General features: G+C 35.2%; 4 protein-coding genes across 6 annotated transcripts; 2 read left to right on the forward strand and 2 right to left on the reverse strand.

Annotated features, from left to right (window-relative positions):
* The first annotated feature begins 427 nt into the window (after positions 1-427).
* On the forward strand, positions 428-2,301 carry LOC114190729 (peroxygenase-like). Of its 2 annotated transcripts, XM_028079719.1 has the most exons (7): positions 428-617; positions 813-833; positions 1,043-1,192; positions 1,275-1,360; positions 1,495-1,589; positions 1,675-1,800; positions 1,885-2,301. In XM_028079719.1, exons 1-7 carry the CDS (start codon positions 509-511, stop codon positions 2,039-2,041), a joined length of 744 nt encoding a protein of 247 aa, XP_027935520.1. In that variant the 5' UTR covers positions 428-508; the 3' UTR covers positions 2,042-2,301. The 2 variants fall into 2 exon arrangements, with proteins under 2 accessions (XP_027935520.1, XP_027935521.1); XM_028079720.1 differs by lacking the exon at positions 813-833.
* An 872-nt stretch (positions 2,302-3,173) lies between these two features.
* LOC114189952 (uncharacterized protein At5g64816) lies at positions 3,174-4,270 on the forward strand. 2 transcript variants are annotated; one of them, XM_028078681.1, is made up of 2 exons: positions 3,174-3,309; positions 3,566-4,270. In XM_028078681.1, the coding sequence occupies exon 2, from the start codon at positions 3,619-3,621 to the stop codon at positions 3,994-3,996; it is 378 nt and encodes a 125-aa protein (XP_027934482.1). In that variant the 5' UTR covers positions 3,174-3,309; positions 3,566-3,618; the 3' UTR covers positions 3,997-4,270. The 2 variants fall into 2 exon arrangements, with proteins under 2 accessions (XP_027934482.1, XP_027934483.1); XM_028078682.1 differs by having other exon boundaries at positions 3,175-3,391.
* Positions 4,271-9,210: 4,940 nt separating this feature from the next.
* LOC114190900 lies at positions 9,211-13,117 on the reverse strand. Its single transcript, XM_028079968.1, has 3 exons — positions 12,513-13,117; positions 10,262-11,994; positions 9,211-9,728 (listed from the first exon to the last, which is right to left on the reverse strand). The coding sequence occupies exons 2-3, from the start codon at positions 11,906-11,908 to the stop codon at positions 9,558-9,560; spliced, it is 1,818 nt and encodes a 605-aa protein (XP_027935769.1). The 5' UTR covers positions 11,909-11,994; positions 12,513-13,117; the 3' UTR covers positions 9,211-9,557.
* Positions 13,118-18,654: 5,537 nt separating this feature from the next.
* LOC114191473 (DELLA protein GAI-like) lies at positions 18,655-20,823 on the reverse strand. The gene has a single exon (XM_028080653.1). The coding sequence runs from the start codon at positions 20,254-20,256 to the stop codon at positions 18,778-18,780; it is 1,479 nt and encodes a 492-aa protein (XP_027936454.1). The 5' UTR covers positions 20,257-20,823; the 3' UTR covers positions 18,655-18,777.
* Positions 20,824-21,077: the final 254 nt, after the last annotated feature.

The following is a 21,077-nucleotide window of genomic DNA, read 5'->3' on the forward strand; positions in this document are numbered from 1 at the left end:
CATCAAGTGTATGTATTTAGAAAGTTTTGAAAACAAATTTACCAATCAACTTTTTGATTAATTTGTTTATCTCCACAACAATTTCTAATTAGAATTACTTAACCTTTTTAAATTCTATTTACAGAAACAATATTTCAAAATTGATTAAATTTAGGTGCCGTGTCGAAACATAGCATCGATCAGAGAAAGAGAATATGTAAACTTCTGCCGAACTGATGAATACTCGGGACTGGGTATGTTCGACAATGATAAGAGTATTCAGAAACGACAAGGAACCGACAAAACAATTACATGCATCACTTCTAAACTTAGCAGTTGGCACAATATGCACTTCAATGTTCTGCATGTTTGCCACGTAACTTGGTGGAACTTGCTGGCTCTTTCTACTGTCTCCACCAAGTTATATATAATGCAACCAGCTCCTCCGGAGGAGGCCAAAACAAAAGTTGAGAACGAAGATATATATAAACAAGAATCAGTGAGAAAGAGAAGAAGCATATAATATATAATGGATATAGCGATGGAGAGGGAGTCATTGATGACTGAAGCTCAAAACGCACCGGTTACTGCACAGAGAAGGGTCAGAAATGATTTGGAAAATTCTCTGCCAAAGCCATGTAAGTATCAGTCCAAAACTGAAGGAACGTTGTAGGATCATACTAGTTTCTGCAGATTCTAATAAGATGAGTTTTCTGCATTAATATTGTTCCTATATCAGAATGCATGAATACTTTTTCATATAACATTATTACTATTGCTTTTCGCTAAATCCTGTTCATGATTTCTCTCTCTTTACGTTGCAATTTGCAAAGGCACCTCATCTATATGTATAAGTAAGTATATTGCATCTTTTAAGTTCTGACTTTCAAGTAAATCTCTTCCATGTCCTAATAAGTCAGAGATTATTTCATTTTGAAGAACAAGGACATAGAAAGCATAGATAACCTTTACCAATTTTCTTTTAAATGGATTTAATTTAAATTTCCTCTTATATATGTAACCAAGCTGTTCTTTTTTTATTTTTTTCATGGGACGTGTTCAGACATGCCCAGAGCATTGAAAGCTCCTGATACAAGCCACCCTCAAGGAACACCAGGCCACAAGCATCATAACTTGTCTGTTCTTCAGCAGCATTGTGCTTTTTTTGATCAAGATGGCAATGGTATCATTTACCCGTGGGAGACTTACAAGGGTAAGAAAGAGTTTTGATTTCCAACAGGGTTCACATTATCATCATCGATCGTATCTAAACTTCTTTTATCTTTGTTTCTCAGGGCTGCGTTCTCTTGGCTTTAATATTTTTGCATCTGCTATCATGGCTATTGTTATCAATGCTGGATTGAGTTACCCCACTCAGCCTGTGAGTTTTTCTTCTTTCCTTAAGTAGTTAGAACCAAAAGGGGACGAAATGAACAACACAAAATGGTGTATATATATAAACAAAATAAAGCCATGAGAAGTTTTTAGGCTCACCTTTGAATTGTACTTGCACAGAGTTGGTTCCCTTCTCTCCTTTTCCCCATCTACATACAAAACATACACAAAGCAAAACATGGAAGTGACTCTGGAGTTTATGACACAGAAGGACGGTGAGTGATGAAATGTAGTTTGGATTATGACTGCGAAATAACCTCTTATTGGACATTGATTTGTGCTTAATGAAATGAACCACAGTTATGTGCCAGCGAGTATCGAGAACATGTTCAGTAAGTATGCTCGTACAGTTCCGGACAAACTCACACTTGGGGAGATGTGGGATCTGACAGAAGGAAACCGAAATGCGTTTGACCCATTTGGGTGGTGAGTATTATTAATTCTGATGATTCTGATGACATTGATCTCAAGTTTAGTTTTATGGCATAATTTGACATAGAAATGTGACAGGTTTGCTGCTAAATTTGAATGGGGGGCTCTGTACATTCTGGCTAGGGATGAGGAAGGTTTCCTGTCTAAAGAAGCTGTTAGAAGATGCTTCGATGGGAGCTTGTTTGAATACTGTGCTAAAATGCATGCAGGTTCTGCTGATGCTAAGATGGGTTGAATTGGATTACGCAAGTTACTGGGTTGGTACTGTGATCAATGTTACACCAAAAAATAACACTTACAATAAATAAAGAGTTAAGTTAATGTCTGGCTTCTGTTGTGTATTAGCGTTTGGTTTATGTACATAAAAACAATGCTTGGCTTTGGTTTCTACAAGGTTGTCATCGAGAATGTGAAACAGATTCACAAATCAATATTTGTGGAAGAGAAATAGATGAAGGTGAATGAGAATATAGGAGAGTGAAATCGTTACTTACATTGTTATTCTTAGTTGAACTGAAACAAATTTGAATGGAATTATTAGAGTATTAGACTTCTTTAAATTTTATAATTGAATCTTTCCTAAATGGAATTATGTATTTACATAAAGAATAGAGTTACTGAAACTAAATTGAATTGAATTCATAAAATCTAAAGCAATGATTTTTAAAATATTTATATGTATATTTTTCGGAGAAGTATTTTAACGGTTAATTAGTTATGTCCTCGGGAAATTGTGGTTATAAAATTTAGAATACTTTTTTATTAGGATTGGTAAGAATAGGCTCGTCTATGACTTTTTAATTAGCTTCCATATGATTTAATGATTTCTTATAATTCATCTATATATTTTGACGGTGAATTAATCCGTAAAATGATCAAATTTCGTAATAAATACTTCAAAAATTATTCAAAATACTTTAGTAATATGCTAAAAAATAAATTAAAAAACTTATTAAAAATATACTACAAGTTTTAAATCAATGAAATCGTGAAAATAAACCATGACCATAGATTTTTAGGTTAATTAAGAACATAATGAATTGACAAAAATACAAGTTATATTATATATTATATTATTTACAATTTACAACTATTACTAAAGAATAATAGTATTGATTTTAGTAACGTTTTACATTTTATTATCGATTTTTTTATTACTATAAACTTATTTTATTATTTTATTTTTTGAATTTAATAATTATTTTTTGAATTTTAATTATTTATAATAAATATTAAAAATTATTTATTTTTACATTTACTTTTTAATATAATAATATTTTTATTTTAATAATGATGACAAAAATTAATATGCTTAGTCCAATATGAATTTTCCACTATTTTTTTTTTAAATTGAAAGTAAACGAATATTCTTTTTCTAATCTTGGAGGAAAAACCCCAAGAAACCTAAATACCGATGGCTCATTGTTGTGAAAAGTAGTGGAGTGAGGGTTTTACGCCGTAGAAGCACCGCCTCGCTGTCTCCGCCGCTCTTCTCCGCCGCCGGTAAATGCAATACTCTCTTCACTCTTTGATTTCCTTACTTGGACAAAGCCACACACTTTCGAATTCGCATCGTCTTTATTCGGTTCGTTGCATAACATGAACTCCATTTCTCATTCTTTTCCGATTGCATTTCAACACATTACCGTATTCTCTCTGTTTCGCTTCGCGAGCGCGTGTCTAGGGTTTGGTTACTGTGTACGATTAACAATAACTACTAACAATTGAAACTCTGTAACGTGTGGTTGCGAGTGTGCAGTATGTGAGCTAGAAGAAGAGGAGGAGAATTTGTTCGTTCTTTGTGTGTGAGAAATGGTTGAAATCTGGTGGTCGCTTTTGGGGGCGGCGATCCCTGTGGTGGTTGCAGGGCAAGCGTTTCGGGTGAAGAAACGGCACGCAGAAGAGCAGAGGCTGAAGAGTGCTCGAGGGAGGGAAAGGAGTTCTGATGAAATTTTCGTGTGTGAGAGGGTCTGTACATCCAAGAGGATGCTCAAGAAGGTTGGCTCCTTCTCCAAAGACCCAATTCCCGATACCTGCGTCACGGTTTGTGGTGTTTCCGATCTTGATGCATGCGCTGATGCCTGTGCCCGCACTGTTTGTGTCAACCAACATCAAGTGCCAAATTGGAATGACATTTGTCTTAGGAGATGCCAGAGTGAATGCCTCAAACTCTCTTCCCAGTCCTCCTAGCAGGTGCTTGCTTGCATTTACTCGGTGAAATGTGTGCGTGAGTGTGTGTATACTGAATACTGAGTTTTGGTTCTGTCGTTTAATGCTTTATCTATCCCATTATTTAACTCTGGAGTTCAGAATTATTGCAAAAAGAAAAAAAAAATGTTCAAATGCAAATGGGGTTTATTCCATTAGGTGGTGGTTGCTGATTCCTTTTTTGTTTACCGACTTGAGACTTGGATGGACACAAACCTAAATGTGATGTGATCTTTCACGTTTTCATTGTTTCCAAATTTGAATGTGGTGTTAAGTCTTTAGATAAGTTCCCACCTTCAATGTCATAAGAGTAATCAAACTTGGGCGGCTTCTTTCTACTCTATCTGTGGCCTGCATCTATCTCTTCACACCATCTCTTCTCTTCGCTTAGACCGTTGGCAGAAAAAAAGAATAGTCCCGCCACCGCCTATACCTGTCTTCCATTCAACGGGCTCTTGATGCTCGAGGTGGCTTGATGCTTCTTTATGTTTCTAAATATGTTGACATTGAAACAATATCCAACTTTATTCCTTGCTATTAATTTCTGGGTATTCCTCGTGTAATGTCATGATCAAACTATATGTAGAAACGAGCAGTTTTGGAGTGACGAGAACCCGTTTGATGAAATGACCAAGAGAAGTCTTGCTATCTAGAATGCAAAAGCAATGATAACAAGATTGATATAAGTGAAGAGTCTTTGTTCATATTATCTAGAATGAAATTAGTTGAGTTTCATTTACTTAAATAGCACGGTCGAAGGATTTGTGTGCTTTATTTGCAGGACAAGATGTTTACACCTATGTTATGAAATGTGGGTCGTACTTTTTTATCGTGATATCCCTGAAATTAAGCCATTTGTTCTTCAATTCACAGTTACTATACAAATATGTGGTAGGTCCAAAAATGTGACTTCTGACAGATTTGTTTTCATTTCATTGAATTTCTATTTCATTCATATAATTATATTAGGAATATTGATGATGTAGTTTTAGATACCAAAGGACAAGTGTAGATTTTTGTCAAAAATCCCACCTCTGATTTTAAGGTAAGAAGTAGAACAGGGGTTTCATGCGGTATAGGAGGAGAAATGATTTTTCTAAGCATAAATTTGAGATAAACTCTTGGTTCTCCCTATCATGACGAAAAATGTAAACTAAAAAATTTGGTTTTCGTTGGAAGAATCATTGCGCTTCATCGGAGGTTGCCATTAGTTACTCACAACATTACCACAGTCATTATAGAACATAAATCCTTGTACCTGGAGGCATGGTGGCTTCTCTTTAATATGATATTATTTTTAATGAGGTTTCAGTTTCTTGTTGAATGTATCCAACACAACATGTCACGTTTGGGTTATGTCCACCCAAGTCTTTTTCGTGGAAAGTTTGAACTAAACTTTCCTCTGTTTAATATTTTTTTAACCAAATTTATATAGAATGTTGTGAACCTCTTCGGTGTTTATAAGCGACTACTTTAGTTTGTCCCTTTAACCTCTTGGACATTCAGAAGCATTTCACTTATTAATGATTTAGTTAAAGGTGAAAGCTGAGAATAATGAAGAGATGATCTCTCATGTTTTCTTTTGCAAGAACATACATATATATCCAGAGTGGGTTTTGGAAGACAAATCACTACTTAGAATGGAAAATTTTATTATGGTTGGGGCAAAAGAATTATCACTTGTATTTGTATAGTTTAGTCATAGTATATTCTAATTAAAATTGATGGATATGAATTTTCAATTCTCTAATTATTGTGTTAAACTGACGAATGCAATCACTTCATTCACATGCAATATTATTTTGTGATTAGAATGGTATTTAGGAATACTTAGTAGAGTGAACTCGAGGACTTGAGTCTGCTGTCATCAGTTTTAGGTCGACGTCTACGAAGTTCTTTCTGTAGAGTTTACTTGTCTTGACGTATCATATCTAAAATTCTAATTCCTCCCTTGCATTCCCTATATAACTTTTAAAACTAATTTCAATAAGCTTTATGCCATAGTTTAAGCTTATGCAGAAAAAAGATGGTTCTAGAGTTCTTCTCCTATGTTTTTACTGTGTGCAGCCACAATCCCATTATCGAATCAGCGGGTCATAAGGTACCGATAAATTGTTACTGATCAAGTGTTCAGTTAAATTAGTTGTAAAACAGCAAGATAGAAGACACTGATATCTACTATATGAAGTTCGAAAAACTATTCCACTGGTGTTAGTGATAGAGTTGTGTTTACTTGGAAAAACTGATAAAAGTGCTGGAATCACATCATATTTTAGAAAAATTACTTGTAGAGGTATTTAGTCATTAAAAAAGTTGATTTTTTTTTTTTTTTGTATTTGTAAAGAGAGATTGAAAGCTAAAATAATAAATGTATCATGTGTATAAAAATTTGTTGAGTGTCAAAATAATAGTACCCAACATTTTTACATTTACTACTGAAATCTCCCTGGTAGTGACGATATCCTTTACAGCCTTACAAGTGTAGCCAGGGAGAACCCTCTCTATTTCAATAGTAAACCAAGTACCAAGCTAATGTGATATTTCTCTGTCCTTTCAGGACAAGAAAGGAGACACAGAATGAAGATAAGTGATTTTAGTTTAATATGATGCTTCTGGACGCAGGATTTTTATCTTTCATAATTTGGTCTCTCTCATCACAACATAAATTGTCAACAAATTATTAACTTGAAAGGACACTTTTTATTTTGGTGATAACATGGTAGAATAGAGTGAAAAGGAAAAACGCCAAATGAAATTATTGGATTGCACTCATGCAATAATTGTTCTGTTTCAACAAATAATGACATTTACACCCCAGAGATGACACTTACCATATTCTTTTAAAATAAAATAAAAAATTAGGTGCTATTAAATCATCTCTGCAACTTTGAGAAGTTGAAAATAAATGACAACGATGGACGTTACACACCTTATTTTGCAGAAGTTCGCAGAATCAGAAACATTGCATCTTTTGGGTTTTCATGAATGAGGACAATTTCATATATATTTGGGTTTTCAAATAAATAAGTCAAATTTATTCCGTAACTCTTAATTCATCAAGTTATAAATTCTATCACAACATACATCTTTTTCCTTACACATCTAATGGTCATAAGAAACACACATTTCTTGACAAAAACATGAGCATAAGTAGATGTGGAAAATAAATGGATCTACATATTCCTTTTATATTCTGCAGTAGATAAAATAAAACTGAGAGCGGTCAAATGGGTCTGGGGACTGTGGATGCATATATTTTTATACAAACTTTCATATAAAAAAAACCTGAACTTATAATAGTAACGTCAATTACGATGGGATATGCCATAATATGCCTCTTGAAGCTACAAACTTCCACATGTGACGACAAAAATAGCATACTTCTATTATCCTATCAGATGGCTTTATCTGTTTGAATCATGTTTGTTTAAGAGAACTTCGAATTCAGGGATACAACATGGATTTTAATTTATATTTTTTATATATTTCACTATTTAATATTATTTTTTAACATCTTATGTGTGTAATTTCCCTTGAATGAAAGAGTCTTGTCCAATTTAATAACACGCACAACGTAAAATTGTTTAATTTTAGTTGTTTACTATTGGTTATTATGACCTTTATTGGATATGCTTTAATACGAAGATTAGAGCCATCAAAGTGGGTCAGAATTCGTGGGCCAACTCGGTCTATCACGGGTTTGGATCGGGTTAGGTTGAAATTTTTTTACAAATTTCAGTACAGGTTAATTTTTGATTTGGTCCACCAAGAACCCGGCTTACCGGGATGAACCCGTGGTGGACCGGATTGGCCCACCAACCCGCATGGTGACACATTTTGGATTTTGCAATGTTGGGCTGTTTTTTTAACCAAACACATTGATAGATTGGCAAATAGAAACCTAACTTCAACTAATAAAAGTATAATTATTGGAAAAAGTATAATTAGTTTGCTGAAAAAAGTATCAGTAAGTCACAAGAATGCTTTAATCTTAGATAGTAATTTGTATTTTTATCTATTTATTTTGGTTTATATTGGAGTTTAACATCATTTTGGATTATATTGAGATTGTATTCTAAGTATTTAAATTTTAATCCAAAATATAATTTCTAACTTAAGGAAAAAGAATTATATTTTTTTAATTAAATGGACTAGTGAACTAACCGTTTAACCCATCAACCCATGGTGGACCAAGCCGGGTTCAAATTTTTTTGGCTCATTAATAAGTGAGCCGTGTTGGATTGGTCCATTAAGTGACCAACCCGTAGTGGGTCAGGTTGGGCCAGGCCGGACCGGACGGTTCTAAGATGGAAGTGTATAAAAACCACATTTAAAATTAATCATCAATGATAAAATAATATTTTAGACATAAAATTTAAGTTTTTTTAACTAAATACGTTACATCATATTACCTTTATTTACACATACATACAAAATCAAACTTTAATTAATATAATTCAGAATATGTAGTGTGATAATGACCCGGAATATCTTCGAACTGCTTAAATCTGGCATCAAAATACGTAAGGTCAGAGTTTTAAATCTTGGATTATATTTGACCAAGGCCAAACAATTTAATTATTTTTTTAATTAAAAAAATCATTAATTTAATTATGAGTGATCTTTGACGAAGTTGTTCTATTAATTGTTAAATGCCAGAAGAGTAGCCCAAAAGTAAAAATAAAAATGTTAATAAACACTGATATTTGTGAGCATGGTGGAAACATGGCACAAACAAACAAAACATCCACAGCCACAACAAAATAAGATCTGCCTTTTCAAGCTAACCTTTGGGTGCAACTTGGTTTAAGTGTTCACTGTCATCCAAATAAATCAATTCCTCATATGCAGTACTCGTCAAGGCACTGTCGTTTAGACTTTCTAATTTATGCCAAAATTATTATTTTTATAAACTTTTATTACTTCACTAATTAATCTCTCATCACCACTCAACTTTTTAGTCTCTTTCTTTCAGATGACATTTTTATTGTGCAGGATCATCTTTTCCAATGGCCTTCTGTCACCACCTAACAAGAACTGTAAGAAGTATTCATGTTCATGTTCTAATGAACATTCAATTAAAGGAAGGTGTATTCTCAGCATGGTAACTCAAAATTCAAGTGTTAATACAAAAGCAAAAACAAATCATTCACATACAAGATGTTCAGATATAACATTCATGGAACATATGTGTTGTTTATATGAGTAAAAATTGGATATTTCCTTCTCATTAACAACTATAACAAGCTCAATCTCAATGCTATAATTTACCAATATTCTGCAACAACCCTTTTACAATCAATCCTCTTCAACAAAAAGAATGAGGAGAAAGATGGTTACAAACTATGAATTGTGAGAAAAGAAGACAAACAGAACTAATCTCCTAAATAAGATAACATCTGATTGTATTAAAATTACAACCCTACACATATAATGAAAACCTGATTGATGTATATATTAAATCCTCTAAATCTTCTCTTCACCTCTTATAATACAGTAAGAGAATAATGATCACTGCTAAATTACCACGTATCTAACTTTAGTTATGACAGCTCCTGTGCAAGATTTGGTTGAAGTGTAGGACTTTGAGCATGAATTATTGCCACAGCAATGGAGAAAGACTGTAGTGCAGACAGAGGTGGATGAAAATGAATATAATACAAACCATCATGAACATTTACCATCCTCAAGGTGGGGCCGAAATCGTTTGAACCCTGAAATTTGAAGGGTATGATCATCTCATTGCACAAACAATTTTAATTGTTCAATAAGAACAGAAAGTAAATACACAATCACAGATGCATGGATTCTAAAATTTGAGACTTTGTGCAGAAATGAACACAATCAAGAAAAAACACTGTTTAGCAAAAACCAATATTTACAGCTCCCTGTAGACTCATTTTAGGGGATGTACAACACTAAAGAGACATAAGTCTAACACACACACAAAGGATTGACAACACTGTTAACTCAAAATCTTAAGATGATGAGTTTATAGACCTGCGTCCTTATATGATATTTAACTTTCTCATTTTTACTCAATATGAAACTTAAACTCACACTTGGATTCTCACACTCATTGCCCCTCCCCAGTCCTGTATAAGATCACTAACATTGTTTGAACAGAAAAGAGAAAACAAATGATTCTTAAATTCTGGGGTATCAGCATAATTGAGATGTCAGAAATGTCATGATACACAGTGATGCCTAACATGAGCTTTGGAATAAAAAAGAACAGAAAACAGACCTGAGTAACCAAATCAACTGACTTGCACTCGTATTGTGTATCTATTTTAGACAAAACCTCGGCTTTGTTGGATCTTCTCTCAAGTACTGTGAGAGGGCACCCTTCATCCCAACCACCACAGTCACAGTGGCCACCAGATCTCCATCTCTCTATCAGACTGGATGGCCCACCATTTCTGGTTCTTGGCCCACCATGAAAGCCTGCTGGAATCAAAATGCTCATGCTAGTTGAACACTCTCCATTATTTTTATCACAACTTTCAGAAGCCACTGTCACTTGATCTCCACCAGATTTGTTAAGAAACTTTAAACCCCAACCCCCTCTTACTTTCTCTGCTCGTTTACAAGGAACATGGCTTTTCACAACAATGGCAGCCATCTCACAATTCGCGGTGTCGGTCTCCGATAAATTGGCCCCACCAAGAGCATTAGGCTCCCACGGACAACTCTCAGTCATGGAACTTGACCCACCAAACTTTGAGACTGTTCTGCGTTTTGATGATGGACTAGTTCTAAAAACTTGTGACATCTTCTTCGACAGCCCCTTGTTCTTCCTGTGACCATGCTCTGAGGTGGACATTTCTCTGTCGTTAACTTCAACCTTAAGGAACAACGTAAACTCTGTCTCCCTTATTCTACAATTGTTCGGGCAAAGGGTGAAACTTGTTGATACATGCATCTTCCCAACATATGGCAAATCACTGTCGGGAATCTGGTGACCCTTTTGGCCACCCTTGTTCAAATGAAACTCGTACACATTGTCCAAAGCCTTGTTATCTGCCGAGTTTACCTTCATCGATCTTGCTACATAGACCTCCTTCTGATCATCTGCAGAAAAAACAAAATGAGGAATCCCGTGCTTCCATGTACATTGGATCATTCCCTGAGATAGAGTAGAAGAAGCTGAAGATAACCGATCAGAACAAGTAGAGGTTGTGCTGGAAGTGGAAACAAGCCTTTTATGAACAGAAATGGAACCATACTTATGACTTGGTTTTTCCTTTTCTAATTTATACAACGAAGTGATGGGTAAATCAGTAGGAGAGTCCATGAAATCATAGCATACCAATCCTTCAGGATCAGAGAAGTTCATCCTGTTCAAATTGTCGCTTCTATGTGCAGCACCAAATTGCTGAAGAAGTGTGCTATTCAATATATTTATCATACTCTTGGTTCCCATTATTGTACCTAAAGTCCACCGATCCCCAGTATCAGCACCTATAACCACTCTCCCAGTTTCCCTAGCCATAGGACATTCAAAGACAAAATGCCCTGAACCACCAAAAAATTTCGCTGTGTTCAAGCTTTCTGATAAAGTCTCCATGTTTGTGGCTCTTAATGCAGTGTTGTGTATAAATTCAAGGCAGCGTCGGACATATTTCTCGTCCACACTCACCACATGCTTTGGGATCCTACTGTCCAATCCATGGACTCGTCGAAAGAACAAATCTTTGAAGAAAAATTTGCTAATTCGTGATTGGATTGCATTTGCAGCTATTGCCCGTTGAGAGTTTGATCTTTTAATCAACTTCTTTAACTGTGTTTTTGAAGAGTCTTCCTCTGACATTTCCCTATCATTCAATATACCAAGCAATGAACATTTTCTTCTGTGACCCTCTTTCTGAATCCATAGGCCTGTGTTTTCCATCTTCTCTACCTCTACTATGCAGGGTTAATAGTTCGACCCTTCTGTCATCATCATCATCACATTTATTATATAATACAATCAATGACCTGAAAGAATACAGAAAACCAGAAATATTGAATCTGTTTTGCTTGAAGAGTCAACCATTGAGTGAGCACAAGAAAAACCGAAAGTTATGTGTATATGACAAGCAACTTCTGAAAATTAGTCAAACATGAAAGATAAACGGAGATATAGTACGGAAAAACCAGAAATCCATTCACGTACAGATTGCAACATGTTCAGAACAATTACATAACTTATCCCACAAATAGTTGTTATAGGAAACAAATACACTTGCACCATCTAATATTCCATAGTAAAACAAAAAAGGAGCCTTTAAAATCTGTGAAGTTGAAGAAAACAGGAAGCTTCAAACTTTCCTTATCTAACAATCTTCAAACCCAAAACACATAGTCAATCAACGTCTAATAACAGAAACCAACTAAACCCATAGCAGCAGAAGCCCGAAAAGTGCTCCAGTAAGAAATAAATAGAATCAAATAGAGGGAAAAAAAAATACAAAAGCATAATAATATAATAATGAAAACATTAACTTTTTCATTACCAGATAAAGCTGGATCCGAGAAGGGCCAAGAACACCTCAACGAAATGAACACAAACCCAGTAGCAGTAAGGCAGAAGAGGACTCTTTCAATCCTCAAAAGCTGAGCTTTTCAACCCCAAAACCAGAACCAGAGAAAGAGGAGAGCCAATAGACCCGAATAGACAGAGAAAACAAAGCAAAGCAAGGAGAAGAAGAAAGCCAAGTCAGCACATGGGGGGAGGAAAATCAGAAACCAACCACCACCGCATGTAATGATTCCAAAGATTGAGTTTTTACAATCTTTCAACAAAAGGGTGCCGTTTTATTTTCATTTGACACCATTGCAGAGAGAGAGAGAAAGAGAAAAAAACCAACCACACCAAAAACCAAGCAAAAAACAAAGGTGATGAATGAAGAGGGGTGGAACACGGGGTTTGGTTTCATAGGACACGTTCGATGGTTGAAAATGTGTACATTGAGGGGAGAAGGAGTCTGCGATTCTTCACTTGACAAATGGACAGAAAAATAAACTAAGTCTGCGATTGGTGTAGGCCCCACTGGGTTGTTTGTGCATCTTGTTGGGCAAGAGTGTGGCCAAAGAATTCCAACATAGACAGAGAAACTAAGGGAAGAAGCATAGCAGTTTTAGCATAGACTTAAGAGAGTGATGAGCTGGTACGCATGATAGCTATGTGACTCCACTAAAGCCAAAGGTGCTGCTACCGTGCCACTTGCACATATTCAGATATTACCATTTTCCCTTTCACTTTTTCTTTTCTCCATTTCTCATTCTGAAACCCTTTCAGTTTTATATATTTTCCATGCATGTGATGGAGAGAGAAATTGGGGGGTCTCTAACGTGGCACTTGGTCAAGTACATATATACCTATTGACCCCAGCAATTGACCATTGAAGCCTTCAACACTGCCACTGTTACTCACATGACACCACAGTTCCACACATTCTCATTCTTCTTCCCTTTTTGCGGTTACTTTCTTTATTGCTCTGCTACCATTTATTTATTCTACCCTTCTTCGTTTCACTGTTCATCCCATTGTTTATTTATTACTGGTTTATTCATTGGGCGGCGTTGCAACTGAACTTATTTATTTGTGTTGGTTTGAGGCAATCATGAATCACTTCCATAAAATTAGCTTTTCTAGTCGCCGAAATTATAGAATCCCTAATTTCACTTTTTCTTATCTTCTTCTGTCGTCTAACCAAAGCTCAAACCCTTTTCTTTCTCTGACCTAACTAAAATATACACAATTTTATCAAACACTTTCTCTTCTCCTCCTCCTCCTCTCTTTCTTTGTTCATATTTTTCTTAAACCACGCAGATTAGTCGATCAACAAATCATAAAAGTGAAACAAAGCTTGTAGATTTTGCTGCTAAAATTTGGAGTGGTGATAAATTAAATTGCATTAATGTAATATGGGTCGAAACTTAAGTGTTATTTATTGTAATTAAATGAAGTGTTTGTTGTTTGTGATTAGAATAGTGTTGTAGAGGGCAGCCACTGAAAACCCGTTGCCTAATTAAAGTTGTGCCTCACTGTAAATTTACTTTACAACGGAATTCTTCTAGATCCTCCGTTTCTTAAACTTTATTTAGCCTTTTTATTTTTTGCATGAAATAGAAAGAATAACAATGGAAGAGATAGATCAGTCAAAAATAAATAAAAAAAATGTTTAATTAAGAGTTAATATTTAAATTGTGAAGAATTAGAAGATGAGAAAACTTGTAGTGTACGGAAAAGTTGTGCCGCCTTATTTAAGAAAACACTTTAACAAAAATGAAAGCTTCTAAAAATTGATGGTGTGTTTGTTGGTGAGAAATAAACTTGTTAAAAATGGAAAATAAATGAAATATGAAAATATAAATTATCCAATAGAGTGAAATTGTTTTTCTTTTTCCTTTTTTCATTCACTTGTTTTCTGTTTTTGTTTTTCTCTCAAGCACTGTGAAGCTAGACAAAATGATCCCAAAGTGAATACACGAATACTACATTGAGGTTTCAAAGCTTGCTTTGTTTGTGGGCGTTGAATCCCAGAAAAGAGATTGCTCACAACAAAACCATTGACATCAAATATATGAAGAAAGTGCTTAGTTCCAGTACATTCAAATCCGTGTGGACCCTGTGCTCACCACCAAACCCTTCATCACCATTTTTAATTTATTTATGTTGTTTAGCTTAAATTTAGGATGAGATGAGTTTGAAGTTGTCGGTTTGAGAGTCATCGAAAATAAATATGGAATGAGAGGAGTGAAAGATAATCAATAATTTATATTATATTAAGAAGTAAAATATGTATAAAAAATTATTTTTATATATTTAATTATAGATTATAAATAAATAAAATTTGTTTGTTGCGTCTTTTTATTGGACAATCAAACAAATTACTTAAAAAATTTCTTAATATATGTTGATAATAATAAGATTTCGTTCTGAGTTTATCAACAGAGATTATTAATGATTAAAATTTTGTTAATAAAATAGTCATTGATAAATTTTATTTAAAATTTATTGGTAATTACCGATAAACTAGTGTTAAAAAATTTACTGGGTTGAGTCTTTTGTTGTGTGTAGCTCTCTTTTCACTGTTGTATGTTGGTAGATGTCACTGCAAATTATAAGTTTTCTTCATCCACCTTTCATCAAAATGAAAATTAAGGCACTGTTAAGTGACGAAAACAACAAAAACATTTATAAGATGTAAATGAGCCATTCAATTCATCACAAAACGACACAGGTATGTTTTCCTTAATCACAAATGGGTACAGAAGATCAAAGTCATATAAATTTTAACTAAAATGTCCATACTTTTAGTTTTTTTTTTTTAATTTGTTAATAATGGAGAAGAAGAAGCCAATGAAAAGAAAAACTTTACTTGATATTTTCCTTTTTTTTTTCAAGTTCATTATTTTGCCTACCACCACATGAGATTATATATATTGTGGTTGTTTTTTGTCAGGAAGCACATGCGATTAACATATGTTAGCTTAAAAGTGATATAAGGAGTTGAAGTTTTTTTATACACCTTTTTTTTCTATGGCACATATTTGGAAAGTTAAAAAGGAAGCAAAAATTGATGAAAGACAAAAAGTTCTACAAAAATCTCTTTGGCAGAAATTCTTAAGGTAGAAATTAAGTTTTTTTTTTCTTTGAACTTGAAAATATGTATAAATCAGTTTATGTATTAAAAAAAAAAATCCAACTTTACCAGCTATGATAATTTAAAATCGTAAATATACAACAGTGTTAAACAAATGTAGAAGAAAGTTGTTTTAAGTTAACTAGTATGCATCATACCTTAAATATGGTTAGTTGGGAATTGTACAACTTATACTATTATTTATAATTAACTCCAAAATATTAAATGTCATAAAAAGTACACGTGGGGAGTAGCTATGAGATTCAATGTTCCTCGTGCTTCTAAAGATAGGTTTGATTAAAAATATATGTAGGATTACATCAAATACAGTTAAATTTGAATTGCAATATCACATCATTGTTTTTCAATAATTACATAAAATAAAAAATAAATAAAAAAAGGTTTACTATTTTTCCCTAATATTTATAGCCATCATTCAATATTTTTCTTAATTTTGTTCTATTGTCTAAATGTTTACTATTAGGAATAAATGTGGTCATTTATGGTATATCACAATTAACTTTGTTAGAAATGACTTATTGGAAAGATACATATGTGTTTTTGAAATAAAAAAAGTTCATTTCATTTTCTCAAATCATCATGATTTGATTACATTAATACTAATTTAATAAAAATGATCACATGGATTATTTTTAACAAATATTACGACCATGTTAAATAATTTTTTTTTTGAAAAAAGTAATAATTATTATAAATACTGAGATAAAAGAATATTAAGTGAGAACTAGAAACAATTGAAATTAATAATTTTTATTAGTGATGTTAATAGAACAGGTAAAATACGAGTAATACGAGTAATAATTTATTAATACGATTACCACCGTTATTTAAGTTAAATATTACAACTTTTCCCATAATTAACACCAACAATATCACCAATGGAGTATTTTTTATCTTTTTTTTAAAGAACATTTGAATGAGATAAATGTAAGTTAACATGCGTGACCTAATTGACAATTCAAATTAACACGGAGTGCTCATTAAATATTATGAGTAAATCTGTTCCTATACTTTGTTTTGGAAAATTTTTATTGTTTGAAAAAATGAATAGGCATAGGGTTGTTGGAATATTTTAATGAAACATCTTTTTTTGTTGTTTTAGAAAGTGGACAATAATTGGTTTTAGTGGATGATCTATGAGAAAGAAATGTAAATTTCAGACATTGGAGCCGTCTCAGCAACAACCATTTTGAAAATCGAAAACAGAAAATACCTAACTTCTTGGTTTCCTTTATTAAATTTATATAAATAATTTGTCTACATCACATGACCAAGTAAATAAATACTATAATAATGTTTTTTTATAATGGGGGTAGGAGGCGAATTTCAAACCAAAAACAATGACACCTAAACGAGTTAATGAATTATTTGCCATCACCATTATCATCGTGTTCTTCTTTTCCCTCTTTCAAATCTTTCTTATCATTAAAGTTTCGTTTTCAAAATCTCAATCAAGCTCATCAATGAAGATACCAAAATTTTAACTTTAAATCATCTTCACTAAGTCAATCCTAATAGATTTTAGAGTATTTATGATGATGCAATAATTGAAACAACGTTTAATTTCAAATAAATTAGTATACATTTAATAGATATAGTTAATGTATATGAAAGATTGATTTGGACATGTCTCCTTGTTTGCTTACAAGATCCCTCACTTGTTCCTCTTTGCGTTTAAGTATTGGTCATAATCTCCTTGATTCAAGCATCTCAGTGTTTTCCACATATTAGATGCATCCCAGTTTTCAGTTCTTTATTTTATTATTTTCTGTCCACATTCTGAGTTTTTGTTCATGTGAATTTCAGTGTCTGGCCTCAGTTTTTTTTTTCTTAAATAATTGTAGGCTTGGAAATGTAAACCATAGGGTATCTACAATTGGGCCACATACCCCACTCCATCTTTTGAGAAAAAAAAATGAAATTTTTGCTCTCTACACTTACCAAATCACCATTTATGTCCCCTTTCCCTGTTCTTTTACAACAACAAAAAAAATTAAAAACTCTTATTCTCTTTAAACTCTATTCATCTTCTGTATCATTTAGATCCCCTTTTTGCTTCTTGGTCTTAACTCTATTTTTACAACTCCACTCCATTAATTTGTAAACTCTGTCTAATTTGTCTCCTCGGTTTTCTTCTCTATAGAAAATGTAATAGTTTTTTTTTATCATATTTTCATTTTCTACTTTGAATATGATATGTTAAATCAAACTTATTTATGTTAGTTGTGTGTATTTTCATGAATCCTATACGCGACAACGTGCATGGAAAGGTATTTTGTATTGTGTGACTTCTTTTAACGGTACACAGAACTACTTTCCAATTTTTATTTTCTGAAGTGCGCGCTAAAACATAGTTACATAAATTGCTTTCCAAAATAGCTACATGTTTATAAAAAGTAATTTATGAGATTATTTTTTTGTAATTTTCCATATCTTCTTCATTAGTGTTGCTGTATAATCTTGATTACTTGTCCTCATCAGAGAAGGAACACCAGTGACAGAAATTGAGAAAAACGAAAAAAAAAATCCTAGTGATTATTGTTAAGAAAAAAAGATGATAAATGAGCATAAAAGAAAAAAAAAAAAAAAACTAACATAGTTCAGGTTGACTGGAGTGGCCCGCCATACTTGAATAATTGAGCGTGACACAAAATGTGAAGGAATTTGAAGCATTGGAGATTGATGTGTGTTGTGAGAGTGGTCCCATATAAAGTAAAACATTTAGATTTGGAGAAAAATGTTTGAAGTGGAAAAATATTCAATGTTTTGGTTAAACGGATTTAAACCTTACTGATTAATCTTAAACTCATTAAGAGGAAATGAAAGAGGGTAATTAGGTGTTGAGGATTGAGCACTAACACGCAAATATCCATAATGAAAGGAAGTGATTAGGGTGAGGGATCACTCAATTGACCCGAAAAGGAGAAAAAAAGTTTGGTTGGGTTTTGAACAAAAAGAGAAAAGACGAGTCACGTGTGTGGGAAAATTGAGAGGAAAATGAAAGAAAAATACAAAAATATACATTATTTTCACCACTCTTTTGTGTTTACTAGTAGTAGTAACTAGAATAAATAAACAACTCTTTTCTGTTACATCCACTCCTCATCAATCAGCGCTGGAAACGCACCGTTTCACCCTCTCTTAGCGGCGCGGCTTGCCAAGCCGAAGCCGCAATCAGGGGCCGGCTATGCCAACCCAGAGTCAAACACCCTTGATTCTCTTCCACGCAGTAACCCTCGGCTGAGAACAGAGTCAACAGCATGCTGGCTTGTTTGTAAGCGTTCGAACCCAAATGCAAGGGCCTGAACCCGGCTTTAGCCAGCCGCTCCCTCCATTTCGCCAGCGGCTCGTGCCGCTCCAGTCGCGCCGGTCCCTCACAGCACACCACGTTGCAAATCTCCCTCTGCAGGTACATCTCGGCGAGACCCTTGTCCGGCTCCACCGAACACGCTTCCAGCGAGTCGAACACGGTGGAGTAGTAGTGCAGAGCCTCCGTGAACCGCTCCAGAAACCCTTCCCCGTTGTGGTTCGCTTCCTGCTCCACAACCGTCACGATCTTAGGGTTTAGACTTCGGATCCAGCCTAGAACCGCATCGATTCCCGAACCAAGCACGCGGTGTAGCTGCATGATCGAGTTCACTGCCACCGCCTCCTTCGGACTCACCTGCAGCATCCACGGCTTCACGTCCTCCAGCCGCCACGCTGCCACTCCGCGGAAGGTGAACCGCACGTTCACCGAGTGCGCCAGCTCCGCCAGCCTTGCGCCGATCTCGCGCAGTGTGTCTCGCTCGTCCGGCGAGGGAGTTCCCACGCCGGTGAGCCTCAGCGACGGCGGACCTCCCGGGCGGAGTGCTAGCGCTTGTATGAGAGCCGGCCACTGGAGCCCCTGCATCAGGTTGAAATCGATGACGTGGACGCAGTCGTGGCCGTTGAACGCTTCCAGGATCGCCTGGTTCGCAGTGAAGTGCGCGAACTTGAGGTAGGGGCAGGCCTCGTAGTAGTGGTGGTAGAGAACGTCGTTCTCGTAGGGGGAGGTTGGGAACGCTGCGCTCTGCGGAGATGAGATTCGGCGGCGCAAGGCGTCGATGAAGTAGCCGGCGACCTTCCCGATGCCGCAGGAGGTGTTCACGTGAGCCAGCAGTGCCTGCATGCTCTCGATTAGGGAGCCCGCGAATGCGAGGTCGCCACGTTGCACGGAATCCGCACACGTGATGAGCGTGTGAACGAGTCTTATCCCGGAGTCTTCTTCGACGGTGGTTACCATCCCCAGTTGGCGGTTCGGATCCGTGGGCAAATCGGGTAGGTCCGAAGATAGATCGTAGGGCAACGACACCGTCACGGTTTGGTCGAGCTCGGAGAGAAGCGTGTCGACCCAGGAACCTAAACCTATGTTGGAGGGATCGTAGAGGAGTGCATCGGAGACTACTTGAGAAATGTCCCTGGATGAGTTGACAGTGTTGATGGCGTTCTCTAAACGCTCCATATTCTCAGCCACTTGACAGAGCTCCGATGAGCGGACTTTGTAGCCCAGCCCCGCCAGCTGCCCGTCCATCTCCCTGGTCTTGCTTTCGCTGGAACTGCCGTTCATTTTGAAAGATGAAAGCAAAACAAAGGAATTTAATTAATTAAAAATTCAATTTGGTACTGGATGAATCAGGTTTTGTTGACATGGGGGAGAGATTTAAGTTATTCAGTGAGGAGGAGAGTGAAAAGTGAGTGATGAAAAAGAGGGAGGGAAAAGGAGAGAGAGAGAGAGAGAGAGAGAGTGAAAGAGAAAGGGAGAAAGGGATGTGTGAGGAAATTGACGGAGAAGCTGCCTTGTATAATGTATGAGGATGATGCGTTACTAGTTTGTGTTGAGTAGCTATCCGCGGTACTAATGCATCAAATTGATAGATACTACTGCTAATATAATTTCTGCCCTTTTTTAAAAGGTACCCCTAATGTCGCGGTAACGTGCCCTCGATTTTTAGTACCCTAAAGGTGCCAACCTGCCCTACATGCTCTGCTCTGCCCTTCCCACTCTCGTCTTTGGATTTGGGAGGGTTATTCAGGCCAACATAAACAGCTGATACCCTTTCATCATTACTATGCTGCATTGCTTGCTAACCGGGTATAACTCTAGATTCATTTGCATCACTCTACACTTTAAAATTGGATTCCCTGTATTTATTTTATAAAGGTATAAGAATTTGATACACAGTCTTTTGTATAATGTGATATTTATTTCTATAAATTTATTTACTATAAAATGTAATATAATATAATTGTTCTCTCTTTATGATTTATTTATACGAAATACTATAATTAATATATTTGTATTAAAAAGTTGGATTGGTCAGATTCTGTTTCATTTATTACTATTTTTTTGGGTCCATACAAGGGAATTGAATGCTATGCTTTACTAAT

This window comes from Vigna unguiculata, chromosome 7, assembly GCF_004118075.2.
Source record: "Vigna unguiculata cultivar IT97K-499-35 chromosome 7, ASM411807v1, whole genome shotgun sequence".
In the NCBI taxonomy this organism is placed as follows: Eukaryota; Viridiplantae; Streptophyta; class Magnoliopsida; order Fabales; family Fabaceae; genus Vigna; species Vigna unguiculata.

What these genes read in the sequence shown, in the direction of transcription:
- LOC114190900 (XM_028079968.1), bottom strand. Translation starts at nt 11,908, where the DNA reads ATGGAAAACACAGGCCTATGGATTCAGAAAGAGGGTCACAGAAGAAAA. An exon ending in CAGTTGATTTGGTTACTCAG is followed by an intron (nt 9,729 to 10,261) that starts GTCTGTTTTCTG and finishes TTCAAATTTCAG; the next exon opens with GGTTCAAACGATTTCGGCCC.
- LOC114190729 (XM_028079719.1), top strand. Translation starts at nt 509, where the DNA reads ATGGATATAGCGATGGAGAGGGAGTCATTGATGACTGAAGCTCAAAAC. An exon ending in CCCGTGGGAGACTTACAAGG is followed by an intron (nt 1,193 to 1,274) that starts GTAAGAAAGAGT and finishes TTTGTTTCTCAG; the next exon opens with GGCTGCGTTCTCTTGGCTTT. An exon ending in GTTTATGACACAGAAGGACG is followed by an intron (nt 1,590 to 1,674) that starts GTGAGTGATGAA and finishes AATGAACCACAG; the next exon opens with TTATGTGCCAGCGAGTATCG.
- LOC114191473 (XM_028080653.1), bottom strand. Translation starts at nt 20,256, where the DNA reads ATGAACGGCAGTTCCAGCGAAAGCAAGACCAGGGAGATGGACGGGCAG.
- LOC114189952 (XM_028078681.1), top strand. Translation starts at nt 3,619, where the DNA reads ATGGTTGAAATCTGGTGGTCGCTTTTGGGGGCGGCGATCCCTGTGGTG.